We start from the raw sequence: 20,742 nt of genomic DNA, 5'->3' as shown, positions 1-20,742 counted from the left end.
ACTTTCCATTGCAGACGTGGACTCTGACCACAACTTGTTGGTCATGAAATGCCAGCTGAAGTTGAAGAAATTGAAGAAAGGAAGGAATACAAGGAGATGGGATCTAGACAAGTTGAAAGAAAAGAGTGTGAGGGATTGTTTCAAGGAACATGTTGTACAAGGACTAGATGTAAAGGCTGAAGGAAACACAATAGAGGAAGAGTGGATAGTCATGAAAAATGAGGTCAGTAGGGCTGCTGAAGAAATGTTAGGAAGGAAGAAAAGATCAACTAAGAATCAGTGGATAACTCAGGAGATACTAGACCTGATTGATGAGCGACTAAACACAAGAATGCTAGAAATGAAGAGGGCAGAAAGGAATACAGGCGATTAAGGAATGAAGTGGATAGAAAGTGCAAGGTAGCTAAGGAAGAATGGCTGAAGGAGAAGTGCAAGGATGTCGAAGGTTGTATGGTCCTAGGAAAGGTAGATGCTGCATACAGGAAAATCAAGGAAACCTTTGGAGAAAAGAAATCTAGGTGTATGAATATATTAAGAGCTCTGATGGAAAGAGACTTCTAGGGAAAGAAGACAGAGAAGAAAGATGGCAGGAACATATCCAACAGTTCTATCAAGGTAAAGATGTAGATGATTTGGTTCTAGAACAAGAAGAGGCTGTTGATGCTGATGAAATGGGAGACTCAATTTTGAGGTTTGACGGAGCTGTGAGAGACCTAAATGGGATCAAGGCACCTGGAATTGATGACATTCCCTCTGAATTACTGACTGCCTTAGGAGAAACCAGCATGGCAAGGTTATTCCATTTAGTGTATAAGATATGAGACAGGAGAAGTGCCATCCGATTTTCGGCAGAATGTTGTTATACTTATTCCCAAGAAAGGCGGTGCTGACAAGTGTGAAAATTACCGCACCATTAGTTTAGTATTTCATGACTACAAAATTTTAACATGTATTATTTACAGAAGAATGGAAAAACAAGTTGAGGCTGAGTTGGGAGAGGATCAATTTGGCTTCAGAAGAAATTTAGGAACATATGAAGCAATCCACACTTTACATCTGATCTTAGAGGAACGAATTAAGAAGGACAAGCCCACGTACATGGCATTCGTAGATCTAGAAAAGGCATTCGATAATGTTGATTGGACCAAGCTATTTAAGATTATGAATGTGATTGGGATCAGATACCAAGAACGAAGAATTATCTACAACCTGTATAAAAATCAGTCTGCAGTGATAAGAATCAAGGGCTTTGAAAAAGAAGCAGCAATCCAGAAAGGAGTGAGGCAAGGCTGCAGTATGTTCCCCCTCCTTTTCATTGTTTAGATAAAACAGGTAGTAAAGGAAATCAAAGAGGAATTTCGAAAGTGAATCATAATCCAAGGAGACAAAATAAAAACCTTGAGATTAGCCGATGATATTGTTATTTTATCTGAGACTGCAGATGATCTCAAAGCTGCTGAATGGTATGGATGAAGTCTTGGGTGGGGAGTACAAGATGAAAATAAATAAGTCCAAAACAAAAGTAATGGAGTGCAGTTGAACGAAGGCAGGTGATGCAGGAAATATTAGATTAGGAAATGAAGTCTTAAAGAAAGTAGATGAATATTGTTACTTGGGTAGTAAAATAACTAATGATGGCAGAAGTAAGAAGGACATAAAATGTAGACTATCACAAGCAAGGAAGAGCTTTCTTAAGAAAAGGAATTTGCTCGCTTCACACATTGATATAGGAATTAGAAAGATGTTTCTGAAAACTTTCGTGTGGAGCGTGGCATTGTATGGAAGTGAAACATAGATGATAACTAGCTCAGAAAGAAAGAGAATAGAAGCTTTTGAAATGTGGTGTTAAAGAAGAATGCTGAAGGTGAGATGGATAGATCGAATCACAAATAAAGTGATACTAAATCGAATTGGTGAGAGGAGATCGATTTGGCTATATTTGACGAGAAGAAGAGATAGAATGACAGGGCACATCTTAAGACATCCAGTACTTGTTCAGCTGGTTTTTGAAGGAAGTGTAGGCGGTAAGAACAGTACGGGTAGACCAAGGTATGAATATGACAAGCAGATTAGAGCAGATGTAGGATGCAATAGTTACATAGAAATGAAAAGGTTATCACAGGATAGGGTGGCATGGAGAGCTGCATCAAACCAGTCTATGGACTGATGACTCAAACAACAACACAAAACTATTTTAATGATTTATAAAAATTGAGAATTGGGTTTTAATTAATTATTTAATTAATTTAGGCATCCCAACGAGCTCTTAGTTTAATCTAATGTATCTGTACCACTTCTATTTGAACCTACTCTAGAAGATAAAAGGTGTATAAAGAAGAAATATGAAAGCTCACGATGAGGAGCAAAGAAGATAAAATATTTCACATTTAATGAGCATAGCTTTAGTCAAAGATTAATCCTCTATCCATGCATGAAGTTTATAACTTGTTATAGGTACAATATCCATTTTAATAATGTAGTATTATTGCCTCCATCCACCCCCCCCCACCATGGCACTACAGCCCTTGAAGGGCCTTGGCCTACCAAGTGACCGCTGCTCAGCCCGAAGGCCTGCAGATTGCGAGGTGTCATGTGGTCAGCACGACGAATCCTCTCAGCTGTTATTCTTGGTTTTCTAGACCAGGGCCGCTATCTCACCGTCAGATAGCTCCTCAATTCTAATCACGCAGGCTGAGTGGACCTCGAACCAGCCTTCAGGTCCAGGTAAAAATCCCTGACCTGGCCGGGAATTGAACCCGGGGCCTCCAGGTAAGGGGCAGGCACGCTACCCCTACACCACGGGGCCGGCTATTATTGCTTTCATGCTTGTGCAAAAAATACTTAGCAATGCAGATTTTATTATTTAGTGCATAACATACAAAGCATGTAAAGAAGGTAAAATTGAAGAAGATATATTTTTATACAAATAAATAGGGGAGAATTCAGTGGACCGTGGTGGTGCAGCTGCCTGGACAGCTGACTATCAAGATTCTTCAGGCAGTCAACCACCTTACTGCTGACATTAATGAAGTTTCCTCTTCTGTCTGTGTAAGACCTGACAGAACATTCAAATGCGATTTGGATGATGGTCTGGTTGCCATTTCCACAGTCCCAGGTAGTTGACTGCTTTAAGCCCTACTTCAGTGCCGATACAGTACAGCGTCCACGATTGGTTTACACCCTATTAACACGTTGACCACCAGCTCCTCAACGGGTGGTTTAAACCTCCAGCCCAGCCTTTTTAAATCCCCTCATCTCTTTAGTGCAGTATTTTACATTAAATGTTACTTTACAAAAACTGGTCACTGAGCCTTCTGAGACTCGGCCTAATTTTGTATAGCATATCAGGATTCCCCCAATAATAACTGCTGTCGTTAAAGTGCAAGAATGATAATGTGTTTTTGAGCCGGGTTCGTGCCATGGATTTTGAAAAAATCAGCGAGCCAAAATTATCATCTGATTTTTTAATTATTCCGGTTACAAATATTAGTCCTAAAAACTTTTTCATCTCATTTACGTCGACCGGTTTCCACGTTTGAAAAATAGAATAAGCTTATTTATTGAATGGACGCGGTTCTGTACCAATAACTTTGTCTGATGGCATACATATTCAAGGAAATAGTCATTTACAAATAAATTGACAAAAGACATAATTTCGTTGCTATTTTGGATGTCAACATTTAATCCTACCTGGCCAGTGAACTTGATTGTAAGCAGGCAACAAGGCGGATGCGTATCGGTTATTTGAACGTGCTGAATTTCACTTTGCCCAAAGTCTGGTATATCATCATCGGAATTACTTTCGCTATCACTGAAATCAGGGATGAGTTCACCAGAATCATCGTTCTGTGGTATGTCTTAAATTTCCTCACTTCCTATACTGTGTTTGTAACCCGTCATTTTATCGCGACACAATAACTCACTTCACTACACACCCTCACAAGAATACCACGACTGGCTTAGGTCCGTGTTTACTTAAAGATAAAAAGAAGGAAAGCATTGGAATGTACCCTCTGTTCAGGTAGCCGGGGTGAGGAACTCTTCATTTATATGCCATCTATGGTTTTCAACACGAACTTCGTCTTTGTACGAATATAGTGCTAAATTCGAAAAAATGTTTACTTCGCGCAACCTTAAACGCCTTAACTCGGATACAGTCCCGCACGTAAGTTGCTCTTAAACGCCTTAAGGCGTGTATGGGAGTGAATATGTTAAGACGAGCCCAAATATAACACGATTGGTAAAATCTCATAGACCTAGCCTTCTGCTTTTTGATGGTATGTCGCTGTGGAGGTACTTTGGAGGACAAATCATTCCAATTTTGATTAAAATTTAAAGCATTTGCAAAATGAATGAAACCTGCAGATATTTGGTGTTTCTTGTGATGTTATTCTGGGATGTAGTATCTTATGGCCCAGCAGATCACATGAACTGGTAACTGAAGGTTAGGGAGTATCTTTCAATACTTGCAGATAAGGGCATTTTGTCATCTTTGCTAGGGAACAGTATTACAGAGTGTTAGTAACCAATAGAGAGGAGCGGATTTAATTGTCCTTGATATTAGCCTCATCTTGTGGTTCAGCTGAATGTCAACCTTCTGGCAGCTGCCGAGCTAAGCGGATTCACAGTATTCATCAACAGAGTACACTAATCCAAGTGCAGTTGTGTGGAGTACACTTGCTTGTTCTGTTAACTGGCACATGTTTTTGTATACTCCAATTTTAACTGGTGTTCTAGAAAGGTATTGACGGAATGTCTGTGATCTGTCAACTGTTACACCCAGGTATTTAGGATGTCTGTTATGGTTAAGCTGCATACTGTCAAAACTAGACCCGTAGCTCCCTGTTGGCAAGTCTACTATTCAATGAAGCAACATACTGCCAATTTAGCCATGCTAGGACAAAGTCTCTATTTCCAGAATTAATTTCCTATCATAGTTCAGTCATTTGTCAAGGTGTCCTCAGTCACTGCAATAGACTGATGTGTTTATGGCCAGTCGTCAGTGCACCCAAATTTCCTGTGAGATGTTAATGGCATATCATACTAGTTAAAGAGGAGTTGAGCAAGAACTGATCCTTGTTCCAGTCCATTGTTCAGCTTGAACTTCTTGTAGTTTTGTCACGTAGAGGTACTATGATCCATCTCCTACCCAAGCTTAATACAGGTGGTCAATGCTAGTACTTGATCTTTGCAGCTTCAGTCAAGTTGAAAGCCTGCTTGCTCCCAGGGAATTACATCCATTATTTGAGGAATAGTATGAGTGCACTGTAGTCTCTCAAACAGTTTAAAACAGCAGCTTAGCAGTGCAGTTGGGCAGTAGCTGTATGGTGTATCACTTTGCTTGTTAGATTTCAAAAGTGCTATTTTCATGTTCTTGAATTCCTTCTGTAAGATCCTGATAGTAAAATGTTACTAAAAACTTTGATAGCTAATACTTGGTGTTTTCATCACAACACTTGAGAAATTCTGGGTAAATTCCTTCTCTGCCTGATTTCCCTACCTTCAGCTGCTGGAGACCATCTTTTATCTCATCTACTGTGAAAGGGTTTGAAAAGGTTGATGAATCGTGGGCAGTTCTTTTGAACAAATGGGGAGTTCCTAGTGAATTTTTCTGGTATGATCTCCATCGGATGGAACATTGTTGGACACCAACATTATTCTTTTCTCAGTTACATTAGGATTGTTTTGGGGTTTCTAAGAAGACTCCAGACTTCTCTGCTCACGTGTATAAAGTTCATATTTTCAACCAGTTCAGTCCACTTTTCTTTGTGGATATGGTCAATTTGTTGAAGGTCATCATCAGCCTTGTGGTCTCCACTTTGAAAACTTCTTTCTTTAATCGATCACATTCAGGATTTCATTCTGGGGTATCCTGGGGTGTAGCCGGTAGCCTCATGGTATGGATTTTCTGGCAGCGGAGAGAGTAGTTTTAACAAACCTGTTGTACTGGGTTGATTCTGGTGGAATCCATCTGACAACACTATCAAGCCAAACTTAAAATTGACTCCAGTCTGCCTTCTGAAAAATTCAGTTTGGCACATGGTGTTCTGACCACTCTGATCTTGTACCAAGTTTCAACTATTACAGAATGATGCTGATTGTGTAAGAAGTCTTTTAGAACTTTCCTTGTGACTAGGAATGAGATCTAGTTAGTATCTTTGTTACAATACAGAGATCCGAGTAGTAGTCCTGTTTCCACCTTCCATATTTAAAGGATCCTTGATTCTTTGCCTCAAGAACTAGATGCATGCTGTTTCTTTCCATCCAGTCTACCAAGTCTTCCCCATTCTGGTCACTGGAAGAGTATTTCTAGTTCATGTGATAACTGTTGAAGTCACCCATACATATAGCAGGTTGTTCAACTAGTAAGAGGTATGTATGACTAGCCAACCTATAGGGAGCGTGCACGGCCGCTCTTAGCGCCTCTAGCGGAAGAAATCGGTAACGTTTAGGTGATCATGTCTTGAGCGGTCAATCCAGGCTGTGTAACTGTAGGTGTGAAATTGTGGTAGTAGTAGTGTATCAAAATGCCTAAATCAAATAGAAACTGTTGTGCAGTGAATTGCCACAACACACAAAGAAAAACACGCATGGAAAATGATTTACATTTCACACATTTCCTGGTCTCCATGGGAATCGGACAGATGCAGGAAGTGGATTTCGGCTGTAGGAAGAATAAAGTAAGTACAGTACCTTATTTCATTTGTGACGTAAATCAAACATTTCATATCACACATTTCAAGCATACCAGGTATGCCAAGTCAAGAACACATTAATTTAAGTACACTTTGAAATAGTACATTTCATTTCAAGTATGCATTGCAGCAGGTTCGTATGTTTACATTCATGTCCTTCCATGTGCACGTGTCTTAACTACACCGAATATTAATTTAATAATAATAATAATAATAATAATAATAATAATAATAATAATAATAATAATAAAATATTTTCCTGCATTTCAATGCATGGGAACCTACCAAATGCTCCGTCATTTGCAGTGAACATTTTGTTGGAGGAAAGCCAAGTAATATTGAAAATCAAATATCATATATACCATCTGTGTTTCACGAGAGCTATATGAAGAAACCGAAAGGAGAATGTGATGCATCCCGGTTTGAAAGAGCGAGTAAACGAACAAAATGCTCAAATATACACACGTCTTCTAATCAGGAAATTCATGCATTTATTGTGAAAAATGAGTGTGAAAAATTATATATAAGTCGGTGCAAGCAGCATTTCTTGATTGAACCAACAACTTTCGAAATCACTTGTGTTTTTAGTGGGAATGATGTTTGACTCATTGGCTGAATGGTCAGCGTACTTGCCTTCGGTTCAGAGGGTCCCAGGTTCGATTCACGGCCGGGTCGGGGATTTTAACCTTAATCGGTTAATTCCAATGGCACGGGGGCTGGGTGTATGTGTTGTCTTCATCATTTCATCCTCATTACGACACGCAGGTCGCCTACGGGAGTCAAATAGAAAGACCTGCACCTGGCGAGCCGAACCCGTCCTGGGATATCCCGGCACTAAAAGCCATACGACATTTCATTTTCAGTGGGAATGATGTAGGCACACAGTGCAACTCAAGCACAGTACCTCCAAGTATTTCATAGAAGGTGGATAAAATTTATGGTCCCAACACCCCCTGGACATATGCAGAGGATGTTATGAACACCAGAGCATAAAAAGTGTGGCACAGTTGAAGGATTTAACTTTTTTCTGCTATTTGCTTTACATCGTACCGACACAGATATGTCTTATGGCGACGATGGGATAGGAAAGGCCTAGGAGTTGGAAGGAAGCGGCCGTGGCCTTAATTAAGGTACAGCCCCAGCATTTGCCTGGTGTGAAAATGGGAAACCACGGAAAACCATCTTCAGGGCTGCCAAAAGTGTGGTTCGAACCCACTATCTCCCGATTACTGGATACTGGCTGCACTTAAGCGACTGCAGCTATTGAGCTCGGTGAAGGATTTAACAAGTGTTTAATTTAAAACATTCAATTTTTATACTTTCTTTCTTTATTTCTTAAGTGTCTATAATATGAGTAATAACAATGTTGTTTACTCTTTTTAATGAAAATGCTGCCTTGACAGTCATATTTGGTGTACATCAGATTACTCCTACACGAATATTTTTTACTGCTCTCGGAGTAGTCAAGAAATACACTTCTAATTTTATTCTCTGACCTAGCAAACTATCCGTGCAAAATACTTTGCTTCGGCTTTTAAAACATTTTGTCCTGACGCACGAGTTATAATAGATTGCTCAGAAATGAAATCAGAAACGCCAGCAAGAATAGATGGGAGATGTTACGTGTATTCATCGTACAAATCATGTTATACATTTAAATTATACCTTCAACCATTTATCACCTTCACTTGGACACTGAGTTTTAAATGCTACATCAAGTTTTTTTTGCCGGGCTGAGTGGCTCAGACGGTTAAGGCGCTGGCCTTCTAACCCCAACTTGGCAGGTTCGATCCTGGCTCAGTCCGGTGGTATTTGAAGGTGCTCAAATACGACAGCCTCGTGTCGGTGGATTTACTGGCACGTAAAAGAACTCCTGTGGGACTAAATTCCGGCACCTCGGCGTCTCCAAAGACCGTAAAAGTAGTTAGTGGGACGTGAAGCAAATAACATTATTATTATTATTATTATTATTATTATTATTATTATTATTATTATTATTATTATTATTATTATTATTAAGTATTTTTTTCTGTTGTTAGCGTAATATGAGGAGTATAAAAATCGTCACTTAAAACAAACTCTCCAGAAGTGAACACTGTGGAATCTTCTTGAAGTTGAAGCAACTCGTTCATGAGTTTATTAAAATTTGTTCTTATGCAAATACTGATGCTATTGTTGCACAACTCTTCACAAAAACTTTTATCTACCGATTCAGACTCTGTTTTTAGCTCCGCTCTAATCATTTCAGTCCAAGGCGAATTATCTATATCTATTTTTCCTAGTTCATGGATGCTAATAACAGCACCCTTGTCAGTTCTCGCCCTCTTCTTGGGAAATAGATCTTCAGCCTTCTTCCCTTTCGCATATTTTAAGGACCCTAGAAGATATAAAATCTACACTGTATTAATCATATTGTGAGCACTTAAATTTATTACATAATTAACAGTGAGAAGATTACATACCAGCTGTTTACAAATTCAGTTTCTCCATTCTTGCGGCAAATTTGTCTTACTAAACCCTGAATTAGAATTGCAGTACTGTATAATGGCACATACATGTTTACAGTGCCCTCTGGCATCAGCCACACAGTAACAGTTTGATTCAACACAGTTTCCTTCATTTTTTCTTTATTTTACAAGTAGCTTTACGTTGCCCCGACACAGATAGGTCTTATGGCGACGATGTAAGAGGAAAGGGCTAGGAGTGGGAAGGAAGCAGACGTGGCCTTAGTTAAGCTACAGCCCCAGCATTCGCTTGGTGTGAAAATGGGAAACTATGGAAAACCATCTTCAGGGCTGCCGACAGTGGGGTTCGAACCCACTATCTCCCGAATACTGGATACTGGCCGCACTTAAATGACTGCAGCTATCGAGCTCGGTGAACAACACAGTTTCGTTGATTGTCAAGCTGTAATAGAAATTCAAAGTAGGCCTGTTATAGACTTCACTGAATCACATAAAATTAAAATGTAAAATATAATACTGTATGTTTAACAATAATGAGGTAACGTAATTACCTCAATTGTAACCTTGTACGGGCTTTTGCTAACACTCGTCTGTCTTATGACGAAGCCGGTAAGTGTACAACTGGAAACAGTTCGTCTTTCTTCAACTTGTAACACATGGCCACTGTCAACTAGTTTCTGCGCTTTATTCACTGTTGACTTGCGAGTATTTTGGAAGTGTATGTACTCAAACCCATACTGTATTACAACTTCCATAGCACTACTTCATATCTTGACGACAAGATGCAACGATATTTTTTTGCCGTAACTATGACGCAAGTCTTCACTTCAACGGAACGCACTCTCACTGTGTTAATGCTCGGAACTCCGCCAGAGCGCTCTGATACTAGTACCGTGCACGCTCCCTATACTAGGGAGCTTGTAAATATTGTTAATTTTTTTACCAGCCACATCCACTGCGATGGTAAAGATTCCATTCATACAATTCTCCTCTACATAATAACAAGAATGATGGTGATAAACTTACGGATTATAGCAGATTGTAGTTATATCAGATTTTCCCTGGGAGTCAGAAAAAGATACCCCAGTAAAATTAAAATCGGTATGAAACAGCAAATTAAAATCGGTATGAAACAGCAAGGGGTCATATTGAGAGATCTTCAGTCTTGATATTGGAAGTGTGAGATGAAAAGAAAGATGGGTAGTTTTCTACTGCTTGTACTCATTTTTATCATTTTTGACTCCTCCTCTTTTCTCTTTTTTACTGAAATCTGTAGTATTAAATGTGATTACTGGTATCAACTCCAAATAATAATTTAAGCTGAAGTTGAGTATATTCCAGATTAAAATGGACTTAACCTACTCAAGTCACAATAAAAAACTACGTTGTTGACTGTGGAATCAGATTTAATTTGCCTGCCCATAGTTTGAGTGTACCTCTCACAGGAAAACTTGTGTAAAATAAGAACTAATGCAGGTAATTCACTCAAATTTTGCATTCATACCATTGAAGGTTATGACTTACCATTCTTCATTCCTTGAGGACTGCTGGCGGTGGTACAAATGTTTCATTTGAAATAATTTCAAAAAGACGTCCGACTCGTTGGCTGAACGGTCAGCGTACTGGCCTCCGGTTCAGGGGTCCCGGGTTCGATTCCCGGCTGGGTCGGGGATTTTAACCTTAATTGGTTAATTCCTTCGTCACGGGGGCTGGGTGTATGTGTTGTCCTCATCATCATTTCATCCCCATCACGACGCGCAGGTCGCCTACGGGAGTCAAATAGAAAGACCTGCACCTGGTGAGCCGAACTCGTCCTGGGATATCCCGGCACTAAAAGCCATACGACATTTCATTTTCATTTCATTTCAAAAAGACAAGATCCTTGTACTCTAAAAAACATTGCAATTTCGGGCAGTGGACGGACTGTACATACTTCGTAAATATTTATGAGACATCACTGTATCCACAAAATGGATATATATCTGTATTATTGTCTTTTTTCTCTAATTTCCAATCGCGACGGTTTTTTCAGATCACCGGCCGCGCGCGTTTGGAAGAACCTGGCACGGCACATTCGCGCTTACTTTCTTCAATGCTCTGCTCATTTCAGTAACTTTCAGTGTTGTTATCAGTAACCTTGAACTCGGATTCATTTTCCAAAATGTTATTATTGCCATAATCACCATTACAACAATGTCTACAGGCGCTTTCAATCTCTCATCGTTAGAGATGAGCTTAAATAATATTTCAGAATATCTGTGACCAGCATATCTGTGACACAAAAATATCTGTGATTCAGTCACAGGAAGCACAAGCATATGATTATCATCAGGGTCACTCTTTGATCACGGGCGGCCAGTATGGAAATACTTTTAGTTGATATGATGACAACATTGGGTAGTATTTTTCAGAAGATTCGGGACATTAGAAATGGGAAAAATAATAGTCACATTTATAATTTGAAAATAGTCATATTTTTAATTTGAAGTTTTAATAATGCATAGGGAAAAGATTAACATAATGCAACCAGAATTTGTTTACTCATGTCATGTCTCCTGGATACCAATTATTTACAGTATTTAATGTAGGTTTAAAAATAAAATGACTAAAAATAATAAATTTATGAAAATACAAAGATTCCTCCCAATGCAGGGTTATTCAACAAAGTTGTCCACCTCAAATAACTTGTGAATGGTTAAAGATATTGACATACTGTGTCATGGCTTTAATATTTTCTGAGATCATGTTACTAATCCCCCTGTGGGTGGGGGTGGTATAATAACACCCATGATATCCCCTGCCTGTCATTAGAGGTTACTAAATGGGGCCCCAGGGGCTCTGAACTTTGAAGTATGGGTTGGCGACCATGGGGCTCTTAGCTGAGTCCTGGCATTGCTTCCACTTTCTTGTGCTAGGCTGCTCACTTTCATCTATCCTATTCAACCTCCCTTGGTCAACTCTTGTTCTTTTCTGACCCTCACGGTATTAGAGCACTCGAGGCCTAGGGAGTTTTTCATTTACATGCTCTTCGTGGCCCTCGTCTTCCTTTGGCCGATACCTTCAGTTTTCAAAGTGTTGGACCCCTTCCACTTTTTCTCTCTGATTAGTGTTATATAGAGGATGGTTGCCTAGTTGCACTTCCTCTTAAAACAATCACCACCACCACCACTCATGGTACTAACTTCGCTTTTTTAAACAGTACCACACTATTTTGTACACATAGCCTTACATCTACAAACACTACAAATTCGATACCGTGATTATTGTGAAAATCGGACAAGTACTTCTCAAAAAACTATTATGTATTCAAACATGCCTCATTTGCCAGCTGAGAACTGATCTGTTCAGTTTGCACTATGTATGAAACATGAGCTTGCTATATAGTTGCTACATAGGTATTTCTCTTTACTGTGCTCATAAATACACTATGATAAAATGTATGATTTAACACCTTTAATATCACCATTGCTAACTGGTAAATGAAAAACTTACATAGATCTTGAGCTACAGCAGATAACATAGCCCTGTGAACATGATCCCAGTACACAACTTAAACAATATTTTGTCGCAGATACTATCGTGACAGCGTATCTGATATATCGGTGACAGAAAAATATCAGTGACAAAGTAGCAGGCTGTGATTTATCAACCATCTCTACTCATCGTCATTGCCGCGAAACCGGTTCTACTGCATAATGAACGCTGAATACTGATGAAAATAAACTGTCGTTCAATAATCCTAGTGTCACACAGAAATACAGACAGCATTGTTTACCAACAGTACATGCCTCTAGTTCCTTACAGTGTGTATTGTTAGAAATTATATTGCAAAGGAAATCTAATATACAAAGATAAGCGAGGCACTGCTTATTGATTCATGCGCCAAAACACCGTATGCGACCACAGCTGGTCATATGACACACATGAGTTAAAGCTTTTATGGTGTACTTGGGGAACAAAACATGACGACCTCAACTCACACCACTACCCTCCAGCGGCAGCCCGGTTTCTGTTGGTGGCTTATAGGATTTACTACGTCTACTGTAGCCGGAGTTGCCAAATCATCTACTGCACTCGACAAGAAGAAAGGGTAACACTTAAGAAAGTGGTTCGGCAACCTCTCCTCACCAAACAAGGATCACTTAGAACTCGTTAACTCGGCAGAGTGCACGATGTGATTGACTGCTGGCTTGCAGCTTGCTTCCAGGAATTGAGGCCATCATGTTCTGTCCCTAAGTATAACTGGGAAGATGGGTGTAGTAGTAGTGGTAATGAGTCTTTTCATGTAGACCGTTATCGTTAGGATATTATAAAAATATCTCTATTTAAATGGCTGGCATTCTAGTCATAAATTTATCTTCTTTTTTAGAGTGTGTGCCTTCATGGACAATGTTCACATTCCAAGACTCTCTTGTATTTTTATCTTTCTTTCTTTCAGACATCTCGTATATTAAAGATGCGTTCTGTAGTCATGCAAGCATTTAGAGATCATTATGCAAGTAGGGGATATGTTGAAGTGACACCACCCACTCTAGTACAGACACAAGTTGAAGGAGGATCTACTCTCTTCAAGCTTGATTACTTTGGGTGAGTAGACATTTTGTACCAGATTTACTGTATTTACTTCAGTAATAATGCCATATCTTTTTCCTTCAATTTCATATTTAGAAACTTACTAAAAGCTTAAAACCTGAAGTACTTGTTGTATTTGATGTTTTTATCTGTTTTCTCTCTTTCAAGATAATGGCTTTTTTCTTTTTGGGACCTCCTGAGTATACTGGCATAGTGTATCGTCCATTGTTTTATTAATAAGTTTGAAGTACAGTAAAACTTGCTCAAAGCAGAATCGCAAGGGACCCCTTTTTTCTTTTCCGATTTAGAAAAGTGTCTGCATTACTCAAAACATAGTCTTTTTGCCTTAAAACACTAATCATGACCACTGCTACACACAATCAATCAATCAATCAATCAATCAATCAATACTGATCTGCATTTAGGGCAGTCGCCCACAACACAATACAGTAAACAGAAATTTAAAACATTACTTAGAGCTTACCTGTATCTGCCTACTCATGACACTCGGCTATCCAAATTGACGTACGTAGTACTGTAGCACACTGATTTGTTAATTATTATTACTGCACTTTATTATTACTTACAGTATGTATATAATTTCAACACTATCACAACACTACGCTATTTGACAACACTGGATACACGCTCCTTAAACTTATTTCCACCACAACACATTATACAGTACTCCACAACACTAAACTTTCTTCCACAGATCAAATAAACTTGTTTCCCTTTCTTTTTAATCATGTCTTCCTGAGTGCAATCCCGAGCCGACTCCATTCATTCAAGAAGCGTGGAAGAGTTATGGCAAATTGCTTTATGTCACAAATGCACTGTAGGGCCTGTTTGTGGATTCAAATCTCGATTTGATATTCATCTTCTTGCTCATCTCCATCTTTCATCTGCTCCTCTTTTTTGGCCTTTCTCACTGCTAGAAGGGCTATTGCTGATTTGAAATTGTGATGTGTCGTTAGTTGTTTATCGCTTCGAATGAAGTTCCTTGATTCGCAGAGAAATTTTCTTGCTTAACACAGATCGGATATTGCCGATACGTTTTCAAGCCCTTCATTCGTTTCATCATCTGTATCACTTTACCTGTTTGTCTTAGAAAACAGATTACTGGTTTTACCCTCACAAAAATTCCTGAAGTGTCCCAGTAAAAAAAAAAAAAAAAAAAAAAAAAAGAGGCAGATGCTCTGATGGTACAGATGTCCAAACACATGCTTCAGTCAGTCCATACAGTGACCGATCATATCAGCAGCAGCAACACACAAATATTAAACATAGTACTACATCAATTCGTAATATTTTCTGCATTGTATAAGCAGATTCGTTTCAGTTTCCGCATTGAGGAGATTCTGCATTATACAAAAGTAAAAACATTATAACGATGTAAGCTTTGCCAGGAGCAAGAAAAAATCTGTAGTGGACAAGTTTCCACTTTATTCAAGTTCCGCTATGAGCAAGTTTTACTGTATTAAATTCGTGTAAACAGTTCAATAAAATTTTGTGTAATTACAAAGGAAACTAATTACCATATAATCTCAAATACCACCCGCACTGTTTTTTCGAAAATATCACTTCCAAAATTTTGTGCGGGTCTTGTTTAAAATTTTGAGAAATTTATCTTTCCGAATGCGCGTAAATCGGGCATTACCGCCGGCGCGGCTTGGCAACAATGCTCTCTCCACTCTCAGTATACGCTACTTCCGTGCTTGGCGTCAGTCTCAGGCACATTCTCGGGGTATCAACATGAATTCCACAAAGTGTTTGTGGTCTTCTACTGCGAGTGGGAAACTGAAAGTCGTTCGGGAAGCCGAAATTACTGGAAATTGTGCCGCCGGTAGGAAATACGATATTGACGACTCGTGTATTTGTGATTGGAGAAAGAATGAACATATGCTATTAACATGTAGTGGTGATCGTAGAGCTTTTCGTTGACTGAGTGTACAGTTTCCAGAAATTGAATGGATGGCGGCTGATCACACACTGACGCCAACTGGTCGCATTCAGCGCCCGGAAGTTCAGCTGCTGTGTTCGTGGATTTTGACGGCATGGAATCCAATCCCTGGAAGAGCTTCAGGAAATATAGCATTTCTAATGCTACGGATCGCAACAATGACATTTTGTGAGAAGGTGATGGTGATGAAAGTTCCGAAGTTGTTACTCATGATGATGAATGAACTCGCTGGATATCGTTCTGGAAATGTTTGTTTACTTTTATTTGTATTTTCTAATCATTTGATGTGTGTTAGTAATTATCGTAAATAATTTTGACTTCACTTTTAAAAATTTTGTTTTTTCAAAATAAGGGTGTGGGTCTTATTCGGTGGCGGGTGGTTTTCGAGATTATACGGTATTCTGTAAGTTAATAATGAATAACTTACATGTTCATGGTGAACTCTCATACATCAGCATTGTCCTAGGAATGTTTGGAAAATGTACCACAATTAATTATACCTGTTGTAACCAAGATCTACTTGGGATGTGCAGTGAAGTGCCAGATCTTTAGGAAAACTCTTACATTTGATCATTCTTGCACCCTTCCCGCGTCCAGGTGCGACGCAAGTAAAAATACTCCAACTGCTCAATAAACTCTCAGGGTAATTCTTCATGCAAATAAATCAGTTTAACGTGAATTCAGAAGAGAAATTCGACCTCAATGAGACATAATTTCAATACCGGATGAATGTCTTCATTCTATCGCATATTCTTCCAACGCACGTAACATCAAAGATTGCAAAAATCCACTTGAGACTAAGTTATCCAACAATAATAGCCAAAAATCAATTACTCACACATGTAAAAATCTAAAATAACAAGTTTATTAACCTAATTTAATGCATAAGAAAAGAGAAAATAATTAATCAAAATATCTGTTTGATAAATCAAACAATTAATATTACCCAAGGATATCATTTTTATCAGCGCTGGTTAATATTATTCAATTTCAATCTTGATATGAGCTAACACCTTGTTTTCACATCATCATTTGATATTTAAATATTTAATTAGTTCATCACAATATTTAAATAATAATTAAATTAAAAATCAATCATATCACTGTTTAAAATGACACATAATTCATATTTAAATGTTTTTCTTCAAGTTATGAATCCTAAATTGTTCTGTTGTCATTGCTTCATCTCTGTTTACCACCGTTGAATGACATGCTAAGGTTACTAACACCTACTGCCACTCATAATCTTGGCACCTACCATCCTAGTCTTACTATATTTAAACATTTGAAAATCATCTCATATCTTTCCAAAATAAAAATCTAAATCTCATTCGCCCATGCTCGAAACACTTCTTAGCTCTGTGATGAGAAACCATCGAAAAATGAAATAAAAAACCCTGAACGGTAGATCGCTCAGCTCATGGGTCAATGAAGAACGCAGCAAATTGCGTGTTGACATGTGAACTGCAGGATACATGAATATCGACATTTCGAACGCACATTGCGGTCCATGGATTCCGTTCCCGGACCACGCCTGGTTGTGGGTCAGTTGCTAAAACTGAACGCGACATTGCATTCGAAGGGTGGGAGTGTCGTGGTTTGTGCAGCCACGGCCACCGCCGCGTCTCCTGAAATGACCTTCACCCCGGTGAAGCTGGACCAGTCGACACCTACACTGAGAGTGTGTGAGACGGGAAGGTTGGTCCGTGCAGCGTCTGTGTGTCTGCTGGCGCCGTTTAAACATTTGAAATTCATTTCATATCATTCCAGAATAAAAATCTAAATCTCATTACTAACTCTACTAGTTCTTAATTAATCGAGAGCGGCAGGCTCCCTGCCCACGACTGCAGTGCTGCGAGCCTCTGCACACGCAGTGTTCAGGCTCATATGCGGCGCTCAATAATGTTGGTAACCGCTCGCCCTTACTTGGGTGTGAGAATGTTGTGTCGTACGCCTCTCGTACGGTCCTGCCGGCCTCAGCAGCGGCCGAAGTGGAGATGTGACGATGGATGAAGGGATCCGATCCCTAGTGAAGGCACGCCGGCCGGTTGAGAGCCTGTGCTCGGCAGCCTATGAAATTTTCGGCCGCCCAACAGAGTAAAGCAAGTCTGTGTCCCGCAGGCCGCACTAGGCGGCGGCGGGCTACAACGCTCGGTTTCGGCTCTTGAGCGAGCCAGCTCCGTGGTTGATCCTGCCAGTAGTCATATGCTTGTCTCAAAGATTAAGCCATGCAAGCCAAATTAAGGTGAAACCACGAATGGCTCATTAAATCAGTTATGGTTCCTTAGATCGTACCACTTTACTTGGATAACTGTGGTAATTCTAGAGCTAATACATGCAAACAGAGTCCTGACCAGAAGTGGAAGGGACGCTTTTATTAGATCAAAATCAATTGGTCGGCTCGTCCGGTCAGTTTGCCTTGGTGACTCTGAATAACTTTGAGCTGATCGCACGGTCCTCGTACCGGCGACGCATCTTTCAAATGTCCGCTTTATCAACTGTCGATGGTAGGTTCTGTGCCTACCATGATTGTAACGGGTAACGAGGAATCGGGTTCGATTCCGGAGAGGGAGCCTGAGAAACGGGTACTACATCCAAGAAAGGCAGAAGGCGCACAAATTACCCACTCCCGGCACGGGGAGGTAGTGACGAAAAAGAACGATAAGGGACTCATCCGAGGCCCCGCAATCGGAATGAGTACACTTTAAATCCTTTAACGAGTATCCATTGGAGGGCAAGTCTGGTGGCAGCAGCCGCGGTAATTCCAGCTCCAATAGCGTATATTAAAGTTGTTGCGGTTAAAAGCTCGTAGTTGGATTTGTGTCTCACACTGTCGGTTCATCGCTCATCGGTGTCTAACTGGCATGGTTCGTGGGTCGTCCTGCCAGTGGTGGCGAGTCGAAAGTGCGTGGCCGCCATGGTTATCCACATGCGGTTCCTGCGCGCCGTAGGCGGACCCCAATGAAATCCTACCGCGGTGCTCTTTATCGAGTGTCGAGGTGGGCCGGCACGTTTACTTTGAACAAATTAGAGTGCTTAAAGCAGGCTGGCTGTGCCTGAATACTGTGTGCATGGAATAATGGAATAGGACCTCGGTTCTGTTTTATTGGTTTTCGGGACCCGAGGTAATGATTGATAGGGACAGGCGGGGGCATTCTTATTGCGACGTTAGAGGTGAAATTCTTGAATCATCGCTAGATGGACCGAAGTGAAAGCATTTGGCAAGTACGTTTTCATTAATCAAGAACGAAAGTTAGAGGTTCGAAGGCGATCAGATACTGCCCTAGTTCTAACCATAAACGATGCCAGCTAGTGATCCGCCGAAGTTCCTCCGATGACTCGGTGCGCAGCTCCCAGGAAACCAAAGCTTTGAGTTCCGGGGAAGTATGGTTGCAAAGCTGAAACTTAAAGGAATTGACGGAAGGGCACCACCAGGAGTGGAGCCTGCGGCTTAATTTGACTCAGCACGGGAAACCTCACCAGGCCCGGACACCGGAAGGATTGACAGATTGAGAGCTCTTTCTTGATTCAGTGGGTGGTAGTGCATGGCCATTCTTAGTTGGAGTGATTTGTCTGGTTAATTCCGATAACAAACGAGACTCTAGCCTGCTAAATAGTCGCATGCGGTATCCGTTCATGCTACTGGCGACAACACATATTCTTAGAGGGCAGGCGGCTTCTAGCTGCGTGAGATCGAGCAATAACAGGTCTGTGATGCCCTTAGATGTTCTGGGCCGCGTGCACGCTACACTGAAGGAATCAGCGTGTCCTCCTAGTCCGAAAGGACCAGGCAACCCGTTGAACGTCCTTCGTGCTAGGGATTAGGGCTTGCAATTGTTCCCCATGAACGAGGAATTTCCAGTAAGCGCGAGTCATAAACTTGCGTTGATTACGTCCCTGCCCTTTGTACACACCGCCCATCGCTACTACCGATTGAATGATTTAGCGAGGTCTTCGGACCGGTGCGCGGGATCTGCTTTGCGCAGTTTCCGATATGTCTGGAAAGATGACCAAACTTGATTATTTAGAGGAAGTAAAAGTCGTAACAAAGTTTCCGTAGGTGAACCTGCGGAAGGATCATTACCAAAATTGTTTTATCAAAAAACATTTCAAAAAGGAGGAGTCAGACGGCCCCGCACAGTCCTCTCCTCCGACGAGGCTCCTGCCGAGCCCGCTGTTGCGAGCTCAGGCGAGTCCCGTGCGTACTCTGTAAGCGGCGACTCCGTCCGTTGCCGACAGCGGAAGTGTCGTGGTGCATGTGGCCACGTCTCCTTTGATGCAGGCGTTCGGCATTGGTACCTACCTCCCTCGCTCAGTGGAATGGGGATAACATGAGGGGACCCATCTTAGCTTCGGCCCGACGGGCAGCTTTTAAATGAACACAATGCCCATGCTCGAAACACTTCTTAGCTCTGTGACGAGAAACCCATGAAAATGATTGCTTCTCCTCCACTCACCGTGGAGAGAATGATCGAAAAATGAAGAAAATAACCCTGAACTGTGGATCACTCGGCTCGCAGGTCGATGAAGAATGCGGCAAATTGCGCATCAACATGTGAACTGCAGGATACATGAACATCAACATTTCAAAAGCTCGTTGCGGTCCATGGAATCCGTTCCCGGACCACGCCTGGCTGAGGGTCGGTTGCTAAAACTGAACGCGACATTGTGTTCGAAGGGTGGGAGCGTCGCACGCCGCGTCTCCTGAAAAGAGCTTCCCCCTGGTGGAGCAGGACCGGTCGAGACCTCTACTGAGAGTGTGTGAGACGGGAGGGTTGGTCCGCGCAGCGTCTTTGTGTCTGCTGGCGCCAGTTCACCGCCCTTGCCCCGCGACCAAGTTCGTAAGTGTGTGCTGTGTGTGCAGCGACCGAACATTTTGTTCTACACGCACAAACCAAACACGACCTCAGAGCAGGCGAGACTACCCGCTGAATTTAAGCATATTATTAAGCGGAGGAAAACAAACTAACAAGGATTCCCTTAGTAGCGGCGAGCGAACAGGGAAGAGCCCAGCACCGAATCTCGCAGGTTCACCCTGCCGAGAAAT

The 20,742-nt window shown here is 41.0% G+C and overlaps 1 protein-coding gene, 1 non-coding gene and 1 pseudogene across 2 annotated transcripts in view; all 3 read left to right on the top strand.

Annotated features, from left to right (window-relative positions):
• The window catches only part of AsnRS (asparagine--tRNA ligase), a 214,577-nt gene that overhangs the window by 96,299 nt on the left and 97,536 nt on the right, over nucleotides 1-20,742 (top strand). The window contains exon 6 of the mRNA XM_067136961.2: nucleotides 13,599-13,747. Within this exon, the coding sequence (XP_066993062.1) occupies nucleotides 13,599-13,747 (149 nt within the window). The remainder of the gene's footprint in view (nucleotides 1-13,598; nucleotides 13,748-20,742) is intronic.
• LOC136858921 (5.8S ribosomal RNA) lies at nucleotides 17,089-17,243 on the top strand. The gene has a single exon (XR_010858700.2). It is a non-coding gene; the product is annotated as a 5.8S ribosomal RNA (ribosomal RNA).
• On the top strand, nucleotides 20,185-20,339 carry LOC136858934 (5.8S ribosomal RNA; annotated as a pseudogene).

This window comes from Anabrus simplex, chromosome 1, assembly GCF_040414725.1.
Source record: "Anabrus simplex isolate iqAnaSimp1 chromosome 1, ASM4041472v1, whole genome shotgun sequence".
Taxonomy (NCBI): Eukaryota; Metazoa; Arthropoda; class Insecta; order Orthoptera; family Tettigoniidae; genus Anabrus; species Anabrus simplex.
The sequence above is the reverse complement of the archived record's forward strand: the minus strand, read 5'-3'. Positions and strand labels throughout refer to the sequence as shown.